The sequence below is a fragment of the Rhamphochromis longiceps genome, linkage group LG3 (assembly GCF_057381845.1).
Source record: "Rhamphochromis longiceps isolate RC_006_pf linkage group LG3, R_longiceps_female_GT1.1, whole genome shotgun sequence".
In the NCBI taxonomy this organism is placed as follows: domain Eukaryota; kingdom Metazoa; phylum Chordata; class Actinopteri; order Cichliformes; family Cichlidae; genus Rhamphochromis; species Rhamphochromis longiceps.
Window position 1 is genome coordinate 21559067 of NC_140559.1, and position 25586 is coordinate 21584652.

At 40.2% G+C, this 25586-nt stretch overlaps 1 protein-coding gene and 1 long non-coding RNA gene across 2 annotated transcripts; one reads left to right on the top strand and one right to left on the bottom strand.

The window, feature by feature from the left end:
- Positions 1 to 396: 396 nt before the first annotated feature.
- On the bottom strand, positions 397 to 1746 carry LOC146673403 (uncharacterized). The gene is made up of 3 exons (XR_014910489.1): positions 1386 to 1746; positions 1017 to 1078; positions 397 to 793 (listed from the first exon to the last, which is right to left on the bottom strand). It is a non-coding gene; the product is annotated as an uncharacterized LOC146673403 (long non-coding RNA).
- An 8441-nt stretch (positions 1747 to 10187) lies between these two features.
- On the top strand, positions 10188 to 25491 carry LOC146673404 (uncharacterized). Its single transcript, XM_085401840.1, has 3 exons — positions 10188 to 10449; positions 23866 to 23971; positions 24422 to 25491. The coding sequence occupies exons 2-3, from the start codon at positions 23954 to 23956 to the stop codon at positions 25403 to 25405; spliced, it is 1002 nt and encodes a 333-aa protein (XP_085257966.1). The 5' UTR covers positions 10188 to 10449; positions 23866 to 23953; the 3' UTR covers positions 25406 to 25491.
- Positions 25492 to 25586: the final 95 nt, after the last annotated feature.

The following is a 25586-nucleotide window of genomic DNA, read 5'->3' on the forward strand; positions in this document are numbered from 1 at the left end:
AGAACACCATACCTACTGTGAAGCATGGGGGTGGAAACATCATGCTATGGGGCTGTTTTTCTGCCAAGGGGACAGGACGACTGATCCGTGTTAAGGACAGAATGAATGGGGCCATGTATCGTGAGATTTTGAGCCAAAACCTCCTTCCATCAGTGAGAACTTTGAAGATGAAACGAGGCTGGGTCTTCCAACATGACAATGATCCAAAACACACCGCCCGGGCAACAAAGGAGTGGCTCCGTAAGAAGCATTTGAAAGTCCTGGAGTGGCCTAGCCAGTCTCCAGACCTCAACCCCATAGCGTGCTGGGTGGTTTTTTTTATATATACACACACACAGTGGGGCAGAAAAATAAATAAATAAATACATAAATAAATAAATAAATATATATAAAATTATTACAGGCTACTCTGAGATCACACTTTTACAGGTACCTTAGTCATAAAATCATGTATCAATCTGCATTTTTAAAAGCACACGAAGCATCCATGAAATCTATCAGATAAGCATCTTGCAATACGTTCATTTAGTTATTTTTGAATAAACAGTTTTTCCATCTAACTTCACCACCATATTCCATTCTTTTTTCTCTCTGTTATCTTCCTCATTCAAATCTAATCCAGTTTTATTTATAGAGCACTTTAAAACAACATGGGTAACCAAAGTGCTTTCTGGTAAAAAACAGTGATATAAGTTATAAACCATACATTAAACAGACAACGAAATTAAATGACAGTCCATCCTGACCTTGTACTTTCTCCTCACATTCCCTCTTTCCTCTCTCCCTCTTTGGACTGGCAATTATACACAAATAGATTGTATTCAATTAGATGAAAAAATGACATTAATATAAAAAAAATACTATTAAGATCACTAACAAAAAAGTCCTGTTTCAGTGTAATTTCAACCAAAAGGCAAAAAACCAAACCACATGTACACCTAATAAAATATATAGATATTGAAACACTGATCCAACGTTATTCTTGATTAACGGATCATTTGATTTTACACTTTTACCTGAATGTGGCTCCTTTTTTTGAAAAAACTTCCTTATATCCATTATGAACCTGGCTGTCTCTCTGTACACACACACACACACACACAACAGGAGTTATAAGGTTAATGGGCATTCAGTCAGTTAGCTAGTTAGTATCCATTTCTAACAGGACAGTGGTAACAACAGCAGGCTGCGGACAATTTTAAGTTTTAGATTTTAAATAGGCTGTATACATTTCAATGGGAGCGACAGGATGGTCAAATGTCGCTGATTTTACTACAGAGCACGACGGATTGTAGGGTAGCAAACATCGTCGGAAAACACGTTGTCAACACTGCAGGTTACCTATAATGTTTTTCAGCTAAAAAGAAACATGGTCTGACTCTTACCTAACTATATAAAGAGTAACTGAAGGTTAAATGCAGCCAACATGTCCTGTTTTAAGCCAGGCACTCACACCGCAGCTCCGCTGCCTCTCAGCCACCATCGCTCTGGCAGAAAGGACGCTAGAGTCAGAGTAGGAGAGACGAGCTGGAACAAACCACTTTGGGAGGGGGGAGGTTATCTATACTTTTGTTGTTAAAGTGTTACGTCTCAACCAAGTACTGTATGCTTTTATATTTTTAGTAGTGTGTCACACAAACAGCAAATATTGTCAACAAAGTAAGAAATCTTTGGGAGTCCTTTGATTCATTTTTGGGGGTGCTGAAGCACCCCCAAAAATGGGCTAAAATCGCCCCTGGTTTCCAATGCACGCTATTTTCTGCAAGTACCGCTGCTTCGCCTCTGAACGAAATCAGTCTCTATACAGTCCATTCTCTTTTGAGCTGCTTTTAAGCATCTTGTAATCGTCGTTCCAACACAGTGGTCGTGTCCAAATTCATAGGCTGCATCCTCCTGAGGCCGCATTTGTAGACCGATTACGTCACAGCGACGCGCCGAAGGCTGTCCAAATTCGTAGACACCTCCGAATGCAGCCGACAAATGCGTCCTCCTTTTCCCCGAATTTGAAGGATGGGTCGGGTGTGTCCTTCATGGCCTATCATATCCCAGAATTCATAGCGCGGCCCAGCCAAACTCCAGTTTCCAACAATGGCGGCCGCTACTAAGTTTTAAAATTACTCATACTAATCTTTCTGGGTCACAAAATAAACTTTCAACATATTTTCAGGTGAGAAAGTAGTTGTGTAAACATCAAATATCTGCTCGGTTTATCAAGATATCGCATATTTGCAAAATTGCTTCGACGTTTTCGGAGGCGTCTGCTACCCACCAGCTCGATAGCTAGCCGGGAGCTCGAGGGTTACTGATGCGGCCGAGAACGGCACAACTCCCGGCACATCATTTTCAGATCACCGCAGACTTTCGCTGCTCAGGTTAAACGTAATATATAAGTCACTTAGACAACCTAAAAATGTTATTGTTGGGCTTTTTTCAGTGTTTTGTTTGTTCGTGAGTAAATCGGTTTGGCTGAGATTAAAGTTATTAGATTAGATAAAATAAAACGTTATCAATCCCCCGGGTGGGTTCCTCCTTGGTTTTCACACAGCTGACTAAACGTCAAACAGAAAACTGATTAAACAGAAGTATGAGACAGTCGAGAATTTACGCCAGTGTCCTGTTTAGGGATGGGTACCGGTGTCTGGTGCCATGATGGCACCGGTTCTGACATAAACGGTAGTAACCAGACCGAAAAGCAGCGCACATTTCGGTGCTTTATTTCGGTGCTTTTTTTCCTGAGCTGTGATACACTTCTAGCCAATCATTTTACGTTTCCCAGGATAGTAGGCGGGGCCAGGTACGTACGTTCAGTTACAGCAGAGCTACAGATTAAAAATGTCCAAGGCGAAGCGGTCAAAAGTCTGGCTGTACTTCAAAGCAAAATATGCAAACTCAGCAGCAACAAGTGCTTTAAGCTGATACTGTGATACTGTCAAAGGAGGTAACACCTCGAATCCGATGAAACACCTGGCGACGCATAGCGTTTTTTTTAAAAGCCGAGAAATGCGCCGTATTTGATAGCTTGCTGCGAGACCTCACACTGTGCACGTTGGGTGGGTTGCCAGTTATCGGACCCGGAGCAACATCCCCCAAAAACCCGAAGAATAGAGTCCTGGCCCCTAGCCCTGCCAGTGTAGCAGAAATGATGAGGATATTGATGCAGCAGCAGCCGTTCTTCTCTGCGTGAGTAGCTTAATGTTGTTCAAGTGTAATTTACGTTGAGTAGGCTAACCACGTTATTACATTAATGCATGTAAGGTGAACTAGCAAACATCATCATAGCTACATGCGGCTGTCTTCTTGTTTGATGGCAGATACACCCTTCACCCTGGACAAAATAGCTAAAATGACCAAAGAAAAAGTGGGAAACAGCTGAACATGAGAGGTTTTTGGACAAAGTTTGTGTTTTTTTTCCATTGTTTAAGCACTGCTTCCAGCCAAGAGTGATACCATATATGCCCCATAGCTGCAGAAAAGGCTAACATTGTTATCTTTTTACAAAAATACAGCTGAACATGAGAGGTTTTTGGACAAAGTTTGTGTTCTCCATTCTTTAAGCACCGGTTCGAGCACCGTTTAAGCACCGGCACCGTTTCAAAAGTACCGATTTGGCACCGGTATCAGATAAAACCTAAACGATACCCATCCCTAGTCCTGTTATATTTTAGATAGCAAGGAGCAGACGGCTGAGTTTATTAAACTCCACCGAGACAGCGGTGACGCTAATCAGAAGGCGAGACCGTCCAATTTCATGGCCGTTTACTTCAGGCCTACCCTACATTCTGTTCTGAGGACCCGGCCCAAGTATACCGCGAAGGCCGGGTCGTCAGGAGGATGCAGCCCATGAATTTGGACACGACCAGTGTGTTTGTTTTGATTCGTAGACCCCGAAAATGGCGTTGCACTCCCACAATGCATTGCGGCGTGACGTCAACTCCAAAGCGCTAAGCGCTAATTTTGAAATTACACCCCTGTCACTACCCGATCCGTACCGGAAACCCGATCGGTACCCCGCATGCGCAAATCTTACGTCACTTCCTCTCTTTGCCAACATTGCGACATTCAATATATTTGATTGATACGGTTAGCGCCCAGTTAGCTCCTAGCATTTCTCAACAGCTCTGCCTCCTTTTCGACTGCCCGGGACATTTAAACAATGGATAATCCGTATACAAAGAAATTCATGCTTTTCTCCTCAACAGAGAGCGTCCCCCGATTGAGCAACAGCGCCGTAAAATAAGAAGAATGGCGCCTAATTACAGAGTTAATAATGCAGACTTTGTAATATCTCACGTGTAGATTCATCAGCCAGATGAAGTGTTTACTGACAATTGACAGTGATAGCGCACATCATCATCACTATTCCAACAATCCTCTCCTCACAGACAAGCATAAACACACTCGACTATCGCTAAATCAGATTTAACACACGTTTGTAATGACGATAATTCAGTTTATAATAGGGTTTATTCGCTCGGTCAGCAGGTGGCGGTATCCTCGTACACTGGGGAGTAAACTGCCATTAAACGAACAGAAGAAGAAGAAAACATCTGCACATGCGCGGTACGGATCGGGTAGACCCGATTTGTACGGTCAGACTTTACACATGCGCAGTAAGGATCGGAGAGTCCTGATCCGTAACTTTCTTTTTATTTTTCATTTTTGTCTACATTGTACTGAAACGCTTCATTATTGCAAACATTTTAAGATATACTTGTTATTCTTAACATCTTAACTCTTACTCTGACCCATAACTATCGTAAAACGCTACGACCGGAAGTAGAAACCTTTCGCGCATGCGGGGTACCGATCGGGTTTCCGGTACGGATCGGGTAGTGACAACCCCGCGTGGTTACGGTGGGTGCCAAGATGGCGGAGTGAGTAGACGCTCTCTACCGAGTTCTGCACAGAAAGTTCGTGAACAACGGTAAAACCTAAGCTTTATGCTGCTAACACTAACAATTCACTAAATAAGAGAAGATACAGCAATCATAGGGCAAGAAGCAGCAGAATGCCGAATCAGAAAGGAGCAAAAAGGGGACTGGAAAGTTCCAAGTCTAAGATAGCGCCTGAGAATGCTAACGAGGAGAGTGCTACGTCCAGCAACGTGCTAATGGATAGCTTCCATAACTACGCAGCCACTACGGTGGCACTCAAGTTAGCCGAAGAAGAAATGGATGAGTTCCCACCTCTCCCTGTTACACCTCTCCAATCGCCAGCTCCGAAGAAGGTGATGTACGAACGCAGCAGCTCTGACCCAGTTGATGTAAATGAGATAATTTCTCGTCTGTCGGCACTAATAAACACCAGGTCTGATAACATTGAGAGCATGGTGAGAGAGAACTCGAACATGGTGAAAGAGAATACGCTCCAGATTGAGGGTCTCAAAAAGACGATTGATTTTGTGTGCGCGGAAATGAAAGATATGAAGGGGAAAGTTTGCGACTTGGAAAAAAAAGTAACTAAAGAGGAAGGTCGAGTGGACAACTGCCAACAGAGAATATCTGAGTTGGAAAGATATTCCAGGAGGTGGAATCTCAGACTACATGGAGTCAAGGAGGCTGAGAAAGAAGACATAAGGGGAAAGGTGACTGTGATATGCCAGTCTGTTCTGCCAGAACAAAATCGTAGGCTGCCTGACGTTATCGACACCGTACACCGACTCGGAGCCAAGCGACAAGGTAGCACCAGACCTAGAGGCATCATCGTGCAGTTCACCTCCCGAATCTACAGAGATGCTGTATGGAAAGCAGCCAAAACATCCTCCTACCTGCAGGACAATCATTTGAGGTTCGCTGAAGATCTGTCCAGGGAGGACAGAGAACGTCGTGACAAACTGTGGCCGATGATAGACAAAGCCCGTAAGGAGGGTAAGCCGGCTTATTTCGTGGGAGGCCGAGGATTCATCAGTGGATCAGAAGTTTTCCCTCCTTCATAGAGACGCTTATTCAGTCTCCGAAATGACATTTCTGTGAGCTTGTTTGCATGGTGAACTTGGTATTTTCACCCTCAGGTTAAAATTTTATTTTGTGTTGAAGAGTGTGTTTATCTATAAAAAGCTATATTTAAACCATAGTAGATAGTTAAATACTGTATTTTTGTAAGCTTAGTCACTCAGGGTTTTTACTGTTCTACTACCTAAATTGTGCAGCACCCGGTCCCCTTATCCTATAGATCTATTCTTAGCTGTAGAAGTTTAGAACTTACTTTTTCTCTTTCTTTTTTCTAATAACTTTGTCTTTTTCATTTGTTTATCTTAATACCAGGGGTTTAAGACAAACATGTAAACGCAAAGCTTTGTTTTTATTTGCCAAACAATTTAAAACAGATTTTTGCTTTTTCCAAGAGAGTCATTCCACACCTGCTGATACAAATTTTTGGAAATCACAATGGGGTAATGAAGTCTGGTTGTCCCATGGCTCTGAGCGTTCTGCTGGAGTTGCCACGCTTAAAAATTCTTTTTCTGGAGATGTGTTACACTCTGACTGTGACACCTTAGGACACTACCTCTGCTCACTAATCAGACACAATAACAGTACTTTCATTGCAGTAAATATATATGGTTACAATAATAAAACTGAAAATGATAAATTACTTGACTCCTTAGAAGAAAGAATTAATTTCTGGCTCTCCAAATACCCAAATTCAGTCCTCTTAATTGGTGGAGACTTTAACATTGCTTTAGACAATACGGTTGATAGGTGGCCTCCAGGGCAGCAGTCTTCATACAGTGCAAACTTAAAAGAATTTATGGGAAAATTTAATCTTGTGGATATTTGGAGAGAAAAATTTCCAGATGATAGACTCTTTACTTGGAGCAATAAGACAGGATCCAGGCAATCACGTATTGACTTTTGGCTTGTTTCTGACTGTATTGATAAAGATAATATTACCGTTAATATACTTGCCACCCCCCTCACTGATCATAGAGCAATTCATATTAACGTCCAAATGTTTACACTGGATAATATACCTCATAAATTCTCTTATTGGAAGTTAAATAATTCTTTACTAAAAGATAAAATGGTTAACATGCAGATTAATAACTTAATTGTTTATTATTGGAACAAAGCTAACAGAGAGAAGTCCTTTTGTACCAATTGGGAACTTTTTAAATTTGAAGCATGCAAATTCTTGAGAAGATACGGGAGTCAAATTGCTAAATTAAGGAAAGCTGAAGAACAAGAAGTAATAAGCAGAATTGCCTCTTATTACCAGAAGTCCCCAGAAGAAATCTCAGAGAAAGATAAATTAAGTTTACTAGAACTTCAAAATAAATTGGACGGTTTATATCGACGCAAGGCTGAGGGTGCTTTCATAAGATCCAGGAAGAGGTGGCTGGAGGAGGGCGAACAAAATTCTGCTTACTTTTTCAGACTTGAAAAATACAGATCAAAAACAAACTCTATTCATCAACTAAATATTAATGGCATTGTCTCTGACAATCCTAGAGAAATTTCACATTTCTGTGCCGAATTCTATACTAAACTATACGACTCAAAATATAATGAGGCTGTCTCAACAGGATTTTTCAATAATATTAAAAACCTAAAATCTATTGTTGTGGAAGATAGAAGTTCTTGTGACAGCCCTCTGACTGTGGAGGAAGTTTGTAATTCCATTTCTGCACTTAAGGCCAATAAATCTCCCGGCACAGATGGTTTGACTGCAGAGTTTTATAAATCATTTTCTAATCTCCTGGCTCCATTTTTACTGCAGGTTTTTACAGAAAGTATAGAGAATAACACCCTCCCTCCTTCTCTTACTCAAGGTCTCATAACACTTATTCCAAAACCAAACAAAGACTTACTCTTTATTGATAATTGGAGACCCATCTCCCTGCTTAATAATGACTATAAGGTTATGGCCTTAATACTTGCTAACAGAATTAAAGAGGTCTTGGAAACAATTATTGATGAGACACAATCAGGCTTTATGAGAAACAGACACATTTCTAATAACATTAGACTGGTTTTGGATTTACTTGGTTACTCTGATCTGATACCTGACAATAGTTTCATTCTCTTCCTGGATTTTTATAAGGCTTTTGATACAATTGAACATCAATTTATTTTCCACTCTTTGGAAAAATTTGGCTTTGGCAAGTTTTTCTGTAAAGCTGTCAAAACCTTATACACAAATGGCAATAGTTCTATTAAAATGATTAACGGCTCCACCCCGAGATTTGACCTGAAACGTGGTATTCGCCAAGGATGTCCTATTTCACCATATTTATTTTTACTTTGTACACAAATTCTTGCAACTAATATTTCGAACAGTGTTGTACAAGGAATCACCATAGCTGATAAGGAGCTCGTCATCAGCCAGTTAGCCGATGACACCACACTCTTCTTGAAGAATGCGAACCAAATCCCTCCAGCCCTTACTGTGATTAGTGATTTCTCTGAGGCCTCTGGTTTATGCCTAAATCTTAAAAAGTGTGAGTTACTAGCAATTAAAGACTGCCCTGCAAATACTATCTGTAATATCTCTGTTAAACAAGAAGTCACATACTTGGGACTGCTAATATCCAAAGACCAAAAATCAAGATGCTCTTCAAACTTCACTCCAATTATACAGAAAACCCTAAAAAAGTTCAACCAGTGGCTGCAAAGGGACTTGTCTTTGAAAGGTAGAGTGTTAATTACTAAAGCAGAAGGGATATCCCGATTAACATATGCTGCTCTCTCCTTACATCTAGATAAGAAAATTAGTAAAGATATTGACCGTATGCTCTTTAATTTTATATGGAAAAACCGTACGCATTATATTAGAAAAACTGTTGTGATGAATAAGTACGAATCAGGTGGGCTTAACGTCTTAGACTTTTCTACTTTAAATAACACTTTCAAAATTAATTGGGCTAAACATTTTCTTAAAAACCCTACCTCTATCTGGAACTTTATACCATATTATATTTTCTCTCATTTTGGTGGCTTTAATTTTGTTTTAAATTGTAATTACAATGTTGAGAAACTCCCTGTAAAGCTTTCATCCTTCCATAAGCAGGTCCTCTTAGCGTGGACCCTCATTTATAAACACAACTTCTCACCTCACAAATACCTTATCTGGAACAACAGAGATATTTTATATAAAAATAAATCACTTTTCCTGGAAACTTGGATCCAAAATGGGATCCTATTGGTGGCTCAGCTGGTTAATAAAGAGGGACAACTACTTACTTACAACGACTTTATTGCACTATATAATTTTCCGATCAGTGTTCAGGAATTCTCAATGGTGCTTGGTGCCATACCCTCAGGGACTTTAATGTTATATAAAAACACTGACAGCTCGATCTCTACCTCAGTCACGCTCTCTGATCCAGCTGAGTCACCAATAGGAAAAATCTGCTTTTCACAGGAACTTGGTAACAGCAATAAGAGAATACGTAGCTTATTCCAAGAAGATATCGTCTCTCTCCCATATATAATATCTTATTGGAACCGATTTGTTCCAGATATCAAGTGGAAGACAGTCTGGATGGTCCCCCATAAATATTTGATTGTAAATAAGGTAAAAGAAGTCTCATTTAAAATTCTACATAAATGTTATCCAGCCAGTCACTACATGGTAAAATTTAAAAGGGACATAAATACTAATTGTACTTTCTGTGGGGATCATCCAGAAACTGTGACACATCTTTTTTGGTACTGTTCTTTTACACAGAGATTCTGGAAGGAATTTAGCAGCTTTGTTATTGTCCATATTTTAAGGGAGTTTTCTTTACGATGGGAAAATGTTTTATTCTGTTTCTTTAAGTTCCCCAAGAAGCATGATAAATGTTTTTTTATGATAAATTTGTTAATACTTTTAGCTAAATTTTTTATCCATAAATGTAAGTTTACTAACAAAACACCATATTTCTGGCATTATTTTAAGGATGTGGAAATGTACATACAATCAATATCAGACTCCACCAACAAAAAGGCTCTCAAAACAATTTATGTATGTGAATTTTTGCGTGTATTCTTATAATTGTTACCTTTTTCTTTTACCCCTGGCTTTGTGTATTCATGTTCTGTTGTTTTGTATACTTCATCTGTTCGTATGTTGTATACTCATTGTTTGTTAAATAAAGTTTATTTAAAAAAAAAAAAAAAAAAAAAACCCGCGTGGTTACGTTGTGCAAGTGAGTCATGTGACCAAACCGAGTAACAAATCACGGCAGAGTCGGGAAAAGGGGGCGGAGAAATTGTGTGTGTGTGTGTGCAGGAGAGGTGTCGAGCAGAGAGAGTTACTTTTTCATGAAACTGGAGTAAAGTAGTAAACTTACAGGAATATATACCACTACCAACGTTGGGATCAATTTCTGCATCGATCTGAACACCCTTATTTCCTGGATCGTAGCTCAGATCAGCGTGAACCACGTGGGTCTCTGCTCCCTGATCTGTTTGTTAAGACTTCCAGCTTCATCACGGAGTTTCTCTCGGTTTGTGGGCTCATCTAAAGGTAAGCTTTTAGCTCTGTTGAGAATAATAGATTGCTTGGTATACATTGGAGTTAGACAGACTGTAGAGTTTGTGATTGCTTGCAACATTACAATACGACGGGTTTTAGGGGGTAAGAATACATACAGAAAAACAGTCTTTGAATATGAACAAAAGGATTGGCTGCAGGGCAGGAGAACAACCAGCCCCCACCCCCAGGACAGAAAGCCACAGGTACAAGCGTGGGGGAGGGCAATCAGCCTTTAGAATAGGACTTAATAGGACCGTCTCCAGATGCATCCAGGGCTGGACTGGGACAAAAAATCGGCCCGTGTTCCAGATTAACTGGCGTTGGTCGAACAGATGTGTGGTAGACTTGCGTTTCAGGAGCTGCTACCGACAAACCAGCAAAAAAACACCAAATGTGTCATCTGTGACAGTTGTGAGGTTAACTCAAACACACTCCGTCAGTCTTGATGCTGTTGAACAACAAAATGTTTAAAAATGTGGCGAGTTTACCTGGTGATATCCTCATGCGCGACGCGATCGCGAAAACAGCAAACAAGTAATACCACGTCGTTGTTGTTCACAGGACAGCAAGAGTAAACGATCGGGAGACTCTTGTCGTCGTTATCGTTCCACTCGCACGGTTTATTTCTCCGAATTCAGCGTTTTTGCTCCACAACTAAAGCGAGCAGTTTACTTTGTGCACTAACATGGACTCGAGTCAACCAGCGCCACCTCTGGCCAAGTGCCACAGCCTACAGCCAGATCAACTGGTGACACACATCTGCACCACGTTTGAATTCGTGTCATGCACATTTGTACCTTTCAATTGTGTGTTTGTGCGTCATGCAAATAAACCATTGAAATGAATGAAATGATATAAGATAAGACAAGATAAGATAACCTTTATTAGTCCCACACGTGGGAAATTTGTTTTGTCACAGCAGGAAGTGGACAGTGCAAAAGTTATGAGGCAAAAATTAGAATACAATAAGAATAAATACAGTACACAACTGTACAGAATAGAATAAAATACTATATACAGTAGAATACAATAAAATAAATATACAATAAGATAAAAATAGAATACAAATACTATATACAACTGAGTAAAAATACAACGATGACAGAAAGGATTATTGCACTTAGTATTATTTCATATGTATGGATGTGTGTGCTTGATCAGTTAAAGTCTTTGTTGTGGAGTCTGACAGCAGTGGGGAGGAAAGACCCGCGAAATCTCTCCGTCCCACACCGTGGGTGCCGCAGTCTCCCACTGAAGGAGCTGCTCAGTGCTGTCACAGTCTGCTGCATGGGGTGGGAGATGTTGTCCAACAGGGATGACAGCTTAGCCACCATTCTCCTGTCACTCACCACCTCCACTGGGTCCAGAGGGCATCCTAGAACAGAGCTGGCCCTTCGGATCACCCTGTTCAGTCTCTTCCTGTCCCCAGCAGAGATGCTGCCGCCCCAGCAGACCACACCATAAAAGATAGCAGAAGCCACAACAGAGTCATAGAAGGTCTTCAGGAGTGGGCCCTCCACTCCAAACGACCTGAGTCTCCGCAGCAGGTACAGCCTGCTCTGCCCTTTCCTGTAGAGGGCGTCTGAGTTATGAGTCCAGTCCAGTCTATTGTTCAGATGAACACCAAGGTACCTGTAGCTGTCCACAGCCTCAATGTCCATACCTTGGATGTTCAGTGGTTGCAGTGGAGAATGCTTGTGCCTGCGGAAGTCTACCACCAGTTCCTTGGTTTTACTGGCGTTGATCTGGAGGTAGTTCAGCTGGCACCAGTCCACAAAGTCTTGGGTCAGACCTCTGTACTCCTTGTCGTCCCCATCAGTGATGAGGCCGACTATTGCAGAGTCATCAGAGAACTTCTGCAGGAAGCACTGGGTGGAATTGTGGGAGAAGTCTGCAGTGTAGATGGTGAAGAGGAACGGAGCCAGAACCGTTCCCTGTGGGGCCCCCGTACTGCAGACGACCCTGTCCGACACACAGCCCTGAGTCCTCACATACTGTGGTCGGTCGGTGAGGTATCATATATTTATTATCAGCCTACATTTGTACAAAATGCCAAATGACATACACATAGTCACAAGAATTACTATCCTCATATCAATACTTTTGCCCATAAGAAAAATGTCGTGAACAAATATATGACACACCAATATTTCATCAGTGTTGTAACATCACATGTCGTTAGCGTAGTCTGCCTGTGTCTTCCTCTGCAAACAAACATTTTAGAGCTGGTTGTGATATACAGTCTGCATAAATGTGGTCAATCTAATGAACATTTGTAAGGAGATGGTAGTTACTGTGAATGTACAGCAGGTGATTAGTATCTCATTCAATCTTGCAGATTGAATGCACCTTCTGTGGAAAGTGGTACCACACAGTGTGTGTGGACTTCCCTTGTGCAGAAGGCGACTACAAATGTTGTGGGTGCTAAATAAACAGTAAAAAGTGATCCCTGTTGTCTTTGCTTACTGATTGTTTTTAGTGTTGACAATCCACATTGCTGGGATTGCATATGTCAACATGTTTGTGGGTAGATCTGGATGTACCAGGGGTAAGTGCAGCCACTCAGCCTTTACTCAATGTGATCATAGCAGCAGGTGCAGATGTGTCACAAGTTAATCTAGTAGTAGGCTATGGTATTTGGCCACAGGTGGCAGCAGTGGACTGACCTCCATTGGAGACTGCTCCAGCTGCTGTGTGATAGTGGATCTGCTACAAATTGAAGATCATATGGAAGTTTTGGAAATTAACCCTTGTACTATGTTGAAGAACAAACAATTGACATTGATTTTGTTGCGGGTCATTTTGACCCGTACTGTGTAAATCCACTCAGAATTATCAAAAAACTGCAATAAAACAATAGCAACTTTATTTCCCATCAGATAAACATGTAGAACACAGGCATACAACAGTTAGACTTTCCATAACTATTTTAGGAACAATTTGGTTTTTCGTTCTTACAAACACATTTCTTTTGAACTTGCCCAACATTCTCAGTTTTTCAATGCTCAACATTTTCAATTTTGTCCACATGATGGACAGAATGTAACTGTGTGCTTTCTGCAGATGTACTTCTTGCATTTCTCACAGAAAGTGCTTGTTTTCAAACAGGAATCTTCCTAACTAAGATTTAAAACAAAGGATTTCTACGTCTCCTCCAGTCTCACAAACAGATGACAAACCAAGTGACACACCTGAGTCACTGACTTTCTTAAATCCACTCACTCTCACTGGCTGTTTATTACTAATCACTGTGTAACTGCTGTGAATTCACAGTAACTGCCATCTCCTTACAAATGTTCATTAGATTAACCACACTTATACAGACTGTATATAACTCCAGCCAAGTTGATGGATTGCCTATATTGGCTGGAAATATTCATTTCCAGGGAAAAGACACAGACAGACTCTGCTTACAGGATGTGATGTGACAACACTAATGAAATATTGATTTGTCATATTTGTCCAAGGTGTATTTCATTGTTATGGAAAAAGAGAATATCAAAATCATGATGACCAATTGGAGTGGTGATTTCTATGACTTTGTGTATATAATTTGAAATTTTGTACAAATGTAGGCCAATAAGGAATGTATGATATCATTTCATTCTTTTCAATGGTTTATTTGCATGACGCACAAACACACAATTGAAAGGTACAAATGTGCATGACCAGGGGTGGAGCGTGGGGGTGGCTTACTGGGCTTAAGCCCGGGTTGTTTTGTCAGAAGCCCGGGGTCTTTTGGAGTGTAATTTTTTCATAGTTAGATGCCTGGCTGACAACTGTATAAAATAAAAAGTACACACAATATTCGAAGCACATAGTGCACACTGTGGGAATTTACGACTGTGCGTGAATCCCCCCCTGATATTGGTATGATCCGAGCTCAGGCACTAAGCGACTGAGCGAGGGGGCGGGGCAGCTGCTGCCCGTGAGTGCGCTGTTGGAGAGACGGAGCCAGCCATACTAAGGAGAGCTTAAGTTTGACCAGGTACCAAAGCAAATCATTCGTACCGTACAAATAATGTAAATATGACGGTGAATCACGAAAGATTGATATCAAACTGATCACTTGACCAATATTACGTTACTTGCTGTTCAAGTGAATCAACAAATGGCGAAATGAAAAGCCGAACAAATGCTATTTTTTAGAGAGTCTTAGCTTACGTGTGTTTATTTCATATTTTCAGTTCTTACCCTCCCCGACTAAATCGGTTTCAGTTATGTACTGAAACATAAGAATGGACATTAGAGGCTTCTTTCAAAGAAAAACTCAGGTAAATGTTATTTTATATATTATGCTTTGCATGTTGTTCAGTATATTTCTATGCAAAACAAGAGGGATTTCAGTACACAGCAGGATATTCACATTTGTAACCAGATATTTACACTTTAGGGAGAAAACATAAAACATTTTTACTGTACAACATCAATTTAGAGTAAACTTTTGTTTTAGATAAATATTGAAATATCTTTTGAATTAGTTAAATGTCAGAATAAAGAGAGACAGAGCTTTCTGTTTTTTATCACTTTCATCAAATTTAGGAGTACATGTACACTATGTTTGTTAATTAATAAGAAACTCCAGACGATTCCATTCTGAGCTGAAGAGGCTTCTGATAGGTTCGTAGAGTACATGTGAGTAAATTGGTGGCACAGCTGTGGATGCATATAAGGCAAAACACAGAGCCTGTTTCTGTGACATGGGAACATCAAGAGATATCAACCAAAACACCAGGAAAAGAACTGTGGAGCTCCATAAGTGTGGCTCAGGTTTGAATACAATTTGGTGCCATTTGCAATTAAGAAATACAGATAGTTTCTCTCTTTACTCTTAAAGTTAACAAATATGTTTTTTATATTTATCAATCTAAAAAAAAATAAACATTTAGTCTGATTTGATGTTACAATTAAATAAGTGTTTGTGTTTTGATCTGAAGAGTACATAAATATGTGGTTTCAACTGTATATTTGATGATTGTCAGCACAAAGAGGGAGAGAGAGGAACAGAGAGGGAGAGAGAGGAGAATGAGGACAGAACAGAGATGAACAAGAGCAGGTGAGACACACATGTTAGTCAAATGGTTGCTTACCAAAAGTATCACCGTATCATAGGTCTTCATGTATCTCGTACCTAGTGTTTCTTTTTAGGTTTGTTATTTTTCAAATTCTATATTTATTAAGTTCTGCAGGCTTGTTTGCACAACAAGGCTAAATAATTATATAAACTTTTCTCAATCTAAACATTGTACTTTGGTAAAATTAAAAAATAAGTGTAGTGCAAGTCTATGATGATTTTTAGTGCTACTATCATCTAGTTCTGATTCTGGTTCTGTCTTGGTTAAATCCTCAGTAGTCCTGATTTTGAACTGTTGTAGTCCTGTTTTAATTCTGGATCAGTTCTGGGTCTGGTTGAATTGGGGTTTAGTCCTCGTGTCTTGATACAGCCCTGACCTTGTTCTGCCTTGCTGCTTAATTAAAAAACTAGTTGAATCAGTGCATGACACTGATTCAAACGTGCTGCAGATGTGTGTCACCAGTTGATCTGGCTGTAGGCTGTGGCACTTGGCCAGAGGTGGCGCTGGTTGACTCGAGTCCATGTTAGTGCACAAAGTAAACTGCTCGCTTTAGTTGTGGAGCAAAAACGCTGAATTCGGAGAAATAAACCGTGCGAGGGGAACGATAACGACGACAAGAGTCTCCCGATCGTTTACTCTTGCTGTCCTGTGAACAACAACGGCGTGGTATTACTTGTTTGCTGTTTTCGCGGTCGCGTCGCGCATGAGGATATCACCAGGTAAACTCGCCACATTTTTAAACATTTTGTTGTTCAACAGCATCAAGACTGACGGAGTGTGTTTGAGACAACCTCACAAATGTCACAGGTGACACATTTGGCGTTTTTTTTTTTTTTTTTTGCTGGTTTGTCGGTAGCAGCTCCTGAAACGCAAGACTGCCACACATCTGTTCGACTAACGCCAGTTGATCTAAACGCCAGTAGATCTGGAACACCGGGCAGGAGAACAACCAGCCCCCACCTCCAGGACAGAAAGCCACAGGTACAAGCGTGGGGGAGGGCAATCAGCCTTTAGAATAGGACTTAATAGGACCGTCTCCAGATGCATCCAGGGCTGGACTGGGACAAAAAATCGGCCCGTGTTCCAGATTAACTGGCGTTGGCGTTGTTTTCAGTCGACTGTTTTCAGTGGATTTCAGCTTGCTGTGTTTGTGGATATATGACTGGCTTTAATTATCCATAAAATCAAGACATTCTCTGTAAGATTTACATACTATATATTTTACAGTGAAGGCTTTAAAACCATGTTAATGCTGAAAGTACAGGGTGGTTGGTGATATTAAAGTCCTGTTTGTGGCACATTAGTATATGCGAGGGGGCAAACTCCTCAAAATGGGTGGTGACCATGGTGGCCATTTAGAAATCGGCCATCTTGGATAGAACTTTTGTTTTTTCAATAAGAAGAGGGCCATGTGACACATCAAACTTATTGGTAATGTCACAAAAAAAACAATGGTGTGCTTGGTTTCAACGTAACTTGATACACCAACCATTCCCATTTTATTACGGTGTATCCATATAAATGGCCCACCCTGTACAAACATCACTAATGTCACATAACTTTGCCGACATCTCTCCAACAGTCATGTTTTAATGTTCTTTGTTTTTTAACATTTGCAATCAAATAAGCGGCATAGCATTCAGTACTTTTAAATAGAGCAGGGCTATATGATTAAAAAATATTTATCACAATATAATTAGAAAATTTGCGATAATGATATAATTGACGCTAGACAAAATACTTTACAACTCCACAATTTTATTAGTGCAAAAAAACCAAAAACAACTGTCAATGTATTTTCACTATTTTCACTGTCAATTTTCAGAAAAATCAAAGGATTGATTTTAGTGTTGTGCTGTATTTTCCAAAAAACACGGTAATAACGCTGGCCTGCTAGCACGTTCTACCAAAAATAGTGCTTTGTTGTGTATCTAATGGACGAAAGCTAAACCAGTTCCGCGCCATTGAAGTTGCAACGTTTTTACAAACCAATTCTGGTTCATCCGTTTCATTCAACGATCCGCTTTCGCCCTTCTCATTCGCTGTCACCACTGTGCTTTTTCCAGCCATGTGCATATGAAAACAAAGGCAATGCGCATGCGTGTTTTACCCTTATTTTATCGGGGTATTTAATTTTCTTATCGTTGCCCAACATTATACCGGTATTACCGTGAGCGGTATGATATAGCCCAGCCCTACTTTTAAAAGTTTACTATTTGGCTGCCCCACATCAACCATCCGCTGTTTGGTTTTTTTGCGCTATGAAATTTGTTGCGCTATGACAATTGTTGAATCTGACCCATCCTTCAAACGCAGGGAAATAAAGGATGGATCGGAGAAAAATTACAACCACATGTCACCTCCCTTAAAGTAGGATTTTTGGAGATCTTCCAGTCTACGATGGGTCCACTGTGAAGGTGCAATAATATGGGGCCCACTTATGATAACATTCTATGCGAATGCATACAACTGGTGAACACTAAAGTGAGGAAATAATATTACTATTACTAATGTGATATTATTAATACATAGGAAAAGAAATCTGGCACCACATCATGAAAATAGCATAGCACACGGTAAATACACACAGAAATGAACAATTACAAGATTAAGTCTGCATAGCCCACAAGTTCATGCGACCCTAGGATGTCGCTGTGATCTTCCTGTTCCTGAAAAAACATACATACATCCAGGGATGGGTATTGATAAGATTTTCATGATTCCGATTCCAGTTTCGATTCTGTTTAACGATTCAATTCTTTATCGATTCTCTTATCGATTCTTTTTTTTTTTTTTTAAATGAGAACATTAAGGTCGATTAGCTTAGAACTTTGTTTTATATCTTCTCTTTGAACAAGATATAAATTTAGGAGTAACATGGCCTTATAAACCCAACAGTGAGATCTTAAGAGATCCACAGCCTACGGCTCTCCAATGGGGTGTCACAGGGTCCCCAGGAAAAAAAATTGTAAATGTAAAATAATAAAATAAATATTCTTCTGTAGCAATAACAAAGTATAACATAAATTATTCTGTAGCAATTACACAAGAATATTTAGTAATGTCCCTGCTGCTGATTCACGAGTCCGGAGCGGGATTAAAGACACGACATTCATTTAAGGTTATCGTGTGTTTTGTGAGCAAATGCTTTTGCATATTCGTAGTGTTTTAATCCATCCATCCATCCATCTTCATCCGCTTTATCCGAGGCCGGGTCGCGGGGGCAGCAGCCCAAAGAGGCCCAGACCTCCCTCTCCCCAGCCACCTCCTCCAGTTTATCCGGGGGAATACCAAGGCGTTCCCAGGCCAGCCGAGAGATATAATCTCTCCAGCATGTCCTGGGTCTGCCCCGGGGCCTCCTCCCGGTGGGACATGCCTGGAACACCTCACCCAGGAGGCGCCCAGGGGGCATCCTTGTCAACTGACTCCTTTCGATGTGGAGCAGCAGCGGCTCTACTCTGAGCCCCTCCCGGATGGCCGAACTTCTCACCCTATCTCTAAGGGAGAGGCCAGCCACCTTTCGGAGGAAGCTCATTTCTGCCGCTTGTATCCGCGATCTTGTTCTTTCGGTCACTACCCACAGCTCGTGGCCATAGGTGAGGGTATCCCTTAAATGAAATATAAATTTGGCAAGTATTGCAAGTTGCCCTGTTGTCATCCATTCTCATAAAGTATAACCAAACTTTTGAGCGTTTGAGCCGTGTTTCCTGCCAGGTAACTGACGCTCCGCAACGTGGTGACGTCATTGGAATCGATAAAGGAATCGTTTGCAAAAATGGCAAACAATCCCAAGTAACAAGGTGTATGTCATGGTAAAACCTCCCCCACACACCAGGAACAAGAAACTAAGAATCTACTAGTCTCACTCATTTAATCCCTCTGCTGCATTCTGTTCACCCCTGCTATAATTCAATCATCTTTCCTAATATAATATTAGTCCAATATTTCATATATTGCTTCTCATCCCACTAAGTGAACCATAAAATCAGAAACACAGCTTCATTGCATGCGTGTATGTGTTAGTAGGATTAATACATTTTGTGCTCCTTAAAGGTTAAAATATCAATACAACACTCTCAATATCAGGAGAGGAAATCAGTATGTCCTTCTTGTTTCAGAAACATCTAAAGTCAGGTTCAGCTAAATCCTAAGCGTTTGCAAGTTCACCAAGTGAATGTAAAGGTGTTGTTAACACCGTCAACAGGTACCCCCATTGTGATGTGTGCCACTTCTAATGTGATTTTTGACACCCCCATATGGAGGACAACAAGAGCCACGCACATCGAAATAAAGAATTCTGTGCTTGAATAATGAATTGTAGAATAAATTCTCCATTTGTAAAATTTTTCAATTCCTCATTAACAAAGGGATTTTTGAAATGTTTTTTTTTTAACTCCTAGGATGATAATGAGGTTCAGTATAAACTTAGTTGGCTGAGTTTATACTGCTACCGATGAGTCTGAGCGGGACTCCTTTGTGGATCTCTGGAAGTCCATATTTACTTATTTAATGTTTTGTTTCACACATTGTACAGCAGTAATTCATTTCTTATCCACAACCTTCCTGTTAATTAAAGTAACACTGTTTCCATGCAGGAAAAGGATCAGGAAAACCTCATTAAAACCTTCCCCCTATCTGTGATGATACAAATAGGCAACCAAAATTATACTCAGACAATATTCTACGCAAAACAAAACAAGACAAAACAAACAGAACAATATGCTCAACATTGAGCAATACCACTAAATATCAAACTGAAAGGATAATTTTGTCTACAGTTAAATTCTGTTATTTTCAACTTCTTCATATTGGTTTATCGTTTTATTGTTATAGCAGATTTTAAATTGAGAAACCTTTGTACAACACATGAGTTGATCATTGAGAGAATTCCAGTTTCTTATGCCCATGACTGTTGAACACATTTGCCTTTGTGTGGTTCGAGCAAACCGATGCTTAAAATAAAACTTCCTTCTTCCCTCCCCATGTTCTGAACACAATACAAATACACTTTGTAACTTAAGAGGTAGTGTTTTATTTTTTGCCCTAAATATAATAATTAATGTCTATAATTTCACTATATCTTCTAGTTTTAATAATTTAGATTTTATATACAAACTATTACTGTGTTCTCTATACTAATATATTTATATATATATCCCGGGAATAACATCGGAGATCTCTGTCCAGAAGAGCGCAGTCCTGGGAACAGCTAAGATACTGCGCAGGACCCTCAAGCTCCCAGGCCTCTGGTAGAGGACCCGAGCTTGAAGGATAAACCGCCCGCAGGGGCGTGCTGGGTGGTTTTTTTGGGGGTTTTTTTTAATACACACACACACACACACACACACACACTCTTACATTACCCAGGATATAAATACTTTTAGCCAACTTTTTTTAACATGTTCAATATGAGGTTTCCATGGTAACTTGTCATCCACTATTACACCCAGAAAATGGAAACCTGTCATTCTTTCAATTAATGCTCCCTCTATAGATAATATTATCTCTTCCTCCTTTACATGGTTTCTGAATATCATAAACTGTCTTTTTTCCAAATTCAGCGTTAGCTTATTTACATCAAATCATTTAAAAAAAAATTTTTTTTAAATTTCAATAACCATAATTTTAGCCATTTCTTTCAAGTTTTCTCGGGAAAAAAAAAATTGTTTCGTCTACAAACAACAAAATTGAACATTTTTGACACATCACAAACGTTGTTTATATATAAATTAAAAAGTGGTCCTAAAATAGAACCTTGAGGGACCCCACACTCTATTTTCATTCTATCAGATGAATTGCCTAAACACTGCACATGCTGAAACCTATTATCTAAATAACTGCTTAACCTGTTCAATAGTATTCCTCTCACACCACAAGTACTTAATTTGGGCTACGTTCACACTGCAGGCGAAAGCGCATCAAATCCGACTTTTTTGACCCTATGCAACCCATATCTGATCATGGTATGACAGTGTGAACGGCTCAAATCTGATCTGGGTCACTTTCATATGTGGTACTGAATCCGATACATATCTGATGTTTTAGAAAGCGACTGCTGTTTGAATGGTCATGTCGCATTAAATCCATCTTTTACGTCACTGACAGAAGACGGACGCCAATTATCAGCGCTGGAGAAGTGCCTGAGAAGACATCGCGAACGCTTCCTGTCCATCCCGTGTAGATGTTAGTGAAACTGTTGGAAGGACAACGTGAACATTTTATTTATACTGTATAATCTGCAGATTTCTAAAACGGCAATAAGGATAATTATTAGGCCATATGTAAATAACAAAATAACTTACGGCAAAGTTGGGGAAATGTAAAGTCCAAAACAAGTCTTTATATTAAGGGCCATCAGTCAAACAAACGGTTTGGTCTGGGCCTGAACCGCGTTGTGTGATGTCTTCTTTTGCGCATGTGGGCCGCTTTGAGGGTTCACACAGGAGCGTGTTTGCTGTCACATTTCATCTGTAGTGTGAACAAGCAGACAAAAAAAAATCGGATTTGATCGAAAAATTGGAATTGAGTATTAAGACCTGCAGTGTGAACGTAGCCTTAGAAATCAAAATGGAGTGTTGCAGAGTGTCAAAAGCTTTTTTTAAATCAATGAATACCCCTATAGTATATATTATTATTATATTTTCTGATGAAATGTTTTCAATAGCATTCATTAATGCTATTGCTGTTGATCTGTTCCGTTCAAATCCATACCAGGGCTCGCAAAATCGCTAGCCCGACCCTGCCCATCGGGCTATCGTAGGAAGGAAAACTACATGTCAATGCTTTTGCATCCCTTCGGAAATGTAGCTGGGTAGTTATGTCATTGGCATCGGTGAGCCACTGTCAATATGTGACATATTGAAATCGCGTTTGAATTTGCGCTTGTTTTTTGCTTTCACTTTGCAATCGCGCGAACTGTGTATAGTGACAGAGAATCGCTGAGCGTTATGTGAGTGTGTGTGTAAAAGCAGCAGGATATATATTTTAGTTCTGCAGAGCCAAATAAGACAGGTCAGGGTGAAGAAGTGACAGCCAAAGAAAAGCTTACCACAAAACGGAGAAGTTATGACAAATCAGACTATAAGGCAAAAAGAAAGTGCAGCTTTATGGTTTCATGGACAAAAGAATTTCTGTGGCTGCAATATGATGAGCTATATAACCAGGGGTGCACATAAGTGGTCCGCAGGTGCTCATTCGCTGTCAAAATAAAACCAGATGAGAAGTTCCAACGCGTGTTTGCGTACATAATATTTTCAGGAGAAGGCCAGACATTTGTTTAGAACTTTTAAAGATGTCGAAGAAGCAAGGTCCTTTAAGCAATTACTGTGGTGTTCCTCCACGGCAGAAGAAATGTCAGAAGGAGTCCGAACCACAAAAGAAGCATTCTCAAGCAAGTATTCTCGGAAAAGTAGTTGCAGGAGGTGAGCTGGCTTCAAACAAATGATGAACGCACAGAGATGTGGTGTGGAATGTGCCGTGAGAATCCCACTCCAGCGGACAAAAACAGTGCCTTTTATATGCGTTGCGTCTTTTATTTTGACAGCGAATGCGCACATGCGGACCACTTATGTGCATCCGTGTAAATAACATAATGTTCTGCCGGGTGTGTTATTGGTTTTCCCTTGATTTCTGAGTCGACAAGCGCCTTTGTTGCTGGGACCATTCATTTTAAGAAAGGCCCCCATTAGAACCCATAAGAAATGCATTATTGCTCACTCTGCAATATCTTTCCCAGAACAAACACCAATTGCAAATAACATACTAAAAATAAACCTGAAAAATCTGTTTAGAACAGCGTACTATGTTGCAAAGAGTGAACTACCACTGGCACGATTTAGCAGTCTTTGCAAACTTCAAAAAAGCAAATGGCCTAGATCTTGGTTCCACTTGCCTCTTACCTGTGACTTCAGTGGAAATTTCAAATTCAGGATCTGACACAGACTGATTCATGTCCTACACAGTTCTTACAAGTTCATAGAAATTTCTGTTCAATTAGAACCAAGTATTTGAGTTGATGATTGTAATTTTTATACAATGTTGTAATTTGTTTTAAAAAAAAAATTTGATTAATGTTTCTGTTACAATATTATACTTTAATGTATAATATTGTAAAGCAAACAAAACAGGAAACAAAACATCAATCAAAAAATTGCTCTCTTTTTTTATTTGGGCTACTTAAATTTGTTTTGGGCTACCAAAAACCCTTCCCTGCCCGAAGGGTTACCAGGGATTTTGAGATTTTGCAAGCCCTGCACTGAGGAGTGTAGTAATGTTTATTTGCTCTGCTTCTTTTTGTAAGGGGTAAAATATGTATATACTTTTTGTGTCCCAGCTGAGTAACAGGAGGAGAAGAGTCTGGTGGAGCAGCAGAAGGACAATTTCAGCCATTTGGACTCAGCTCAGCCACTACAGAGGAAACAATGACTTCAACACAAAAGGTGAGAAAAACATCACAGTTACACTGTTATTGAAACTGTGTGTGCAACTGGTTGGTTTTTAAAACACAATTAACAGCAGCTTTGTCTTTTGCATCCTGGGCTCCTCCATATATACAGACTCTACATTCACAACCAAAAACCACAGAAGTTAGAAGAAAATGCAAAGATCATATTTTATCAGCACATATTGAAACAACAATATCATCAGTTGAACTCAAAATATTTTATGAAGTAAAAGATTTTCTCCACTTATATATTTCTTCAATAATGTAATTTTCATTACACCTCTCATTGTGTCACATCATTGTAATGTGATACTATCACCAGAAGGTGGTGCTAACACACCAACAATGTGTTTGTTGACATGTTTGTTTCCACTGACGGAGGGAGTTTCAGTTCGTTCCACGACTGCATTTCACTCACTGCCTGTTTGTATCTCTGTCACTGCAGGACCAACATGGAGCAAGAAGTCAGCGCTCTCAGGAGGCTGACAAACGTCAAAGAAAGGGAGAGAAATCCTACAGCTGTGATGAGTGTGGGAAGGATTTTACCCGGAGTGACAGCCTAAAAACACACCAACTCATCCACAGTGGAGTTAAACCCTACAGCTGTGAGTTGTGTGGAAAGTCTTTTACCCTGGCTCGAATCTTAAAAAAACACCAACTCGTCCACAGTGGAGTTAAACCTTACAGCTGTGACTTGTGTGGAAAGTCTTTTACCGAGGCTAGAGGCTTAAAAAGACACCAAGTCATGCACAGTGGAGTTAAACCTTACAGCTGTGACTTGTGTGGGAAGGATTTTGCCCGGGCTAGAGGCTTAAAAATACACCAAGTCATCCACAGTGGAGTTAAAGCGTACAGCTGTGACTTGTGTGGGAAGGATTTTGCCCGGGCTGAAAGCTTAAAATCACACAAACTTATCCACAGTGGAGTTAAAGCGTACAACTGTCACTTGTGTGGAAAGTCTTTTACCCACGCTCAATCCTTTAAAACACACCAACACGTCCACAGTGGAGTTAAACCTTACAGCTGCAAATTGTGTGGAAAGTCTTTTACCCATTATCAAAGCTTAAAATCACACCGTATCGTGCACAGTGGAGTTAAAGCACACAGCTGTGAGTTGTGTGGTAAGGCTTTTGCTGAAAAAAAGGACTTACAGAGGCATCTAGTTACCCATTCTGGAATTAAGGCGTACAGCTGCAACTTTTGTCGAAAAAGTTTCAGCGACAAACAGTACCGAAATAGTCACCTACGGATTCACACTGGAAATGATGTTTCTTGCTGTGATCAGTGTGGGAAACTGTTTACAACAGACGCACAGTTACAACTACACATGTTTAGCCACACTGAGGAGAGACCTTATAAATGTGACCTGTGTGAGAAGACTTTTAAATCTCCACATCACATGAGAAACCACCGACGGATCCACACCTGAAAGTAACTCTACAAGTGCAGTTACTGTGAGGATGTATTGATTTTTTTATCTTGTAATTGTAACCCGAGTGTTTGGAACAAGTCTGATCAGTAGAGCAGCACAGTAGTAGAGCAACACAGATGGATCCAGTTCTCAACCCTGTCGTCACTGTGGTGGTGGGAAAGAGTTTCTTTTTAACCTT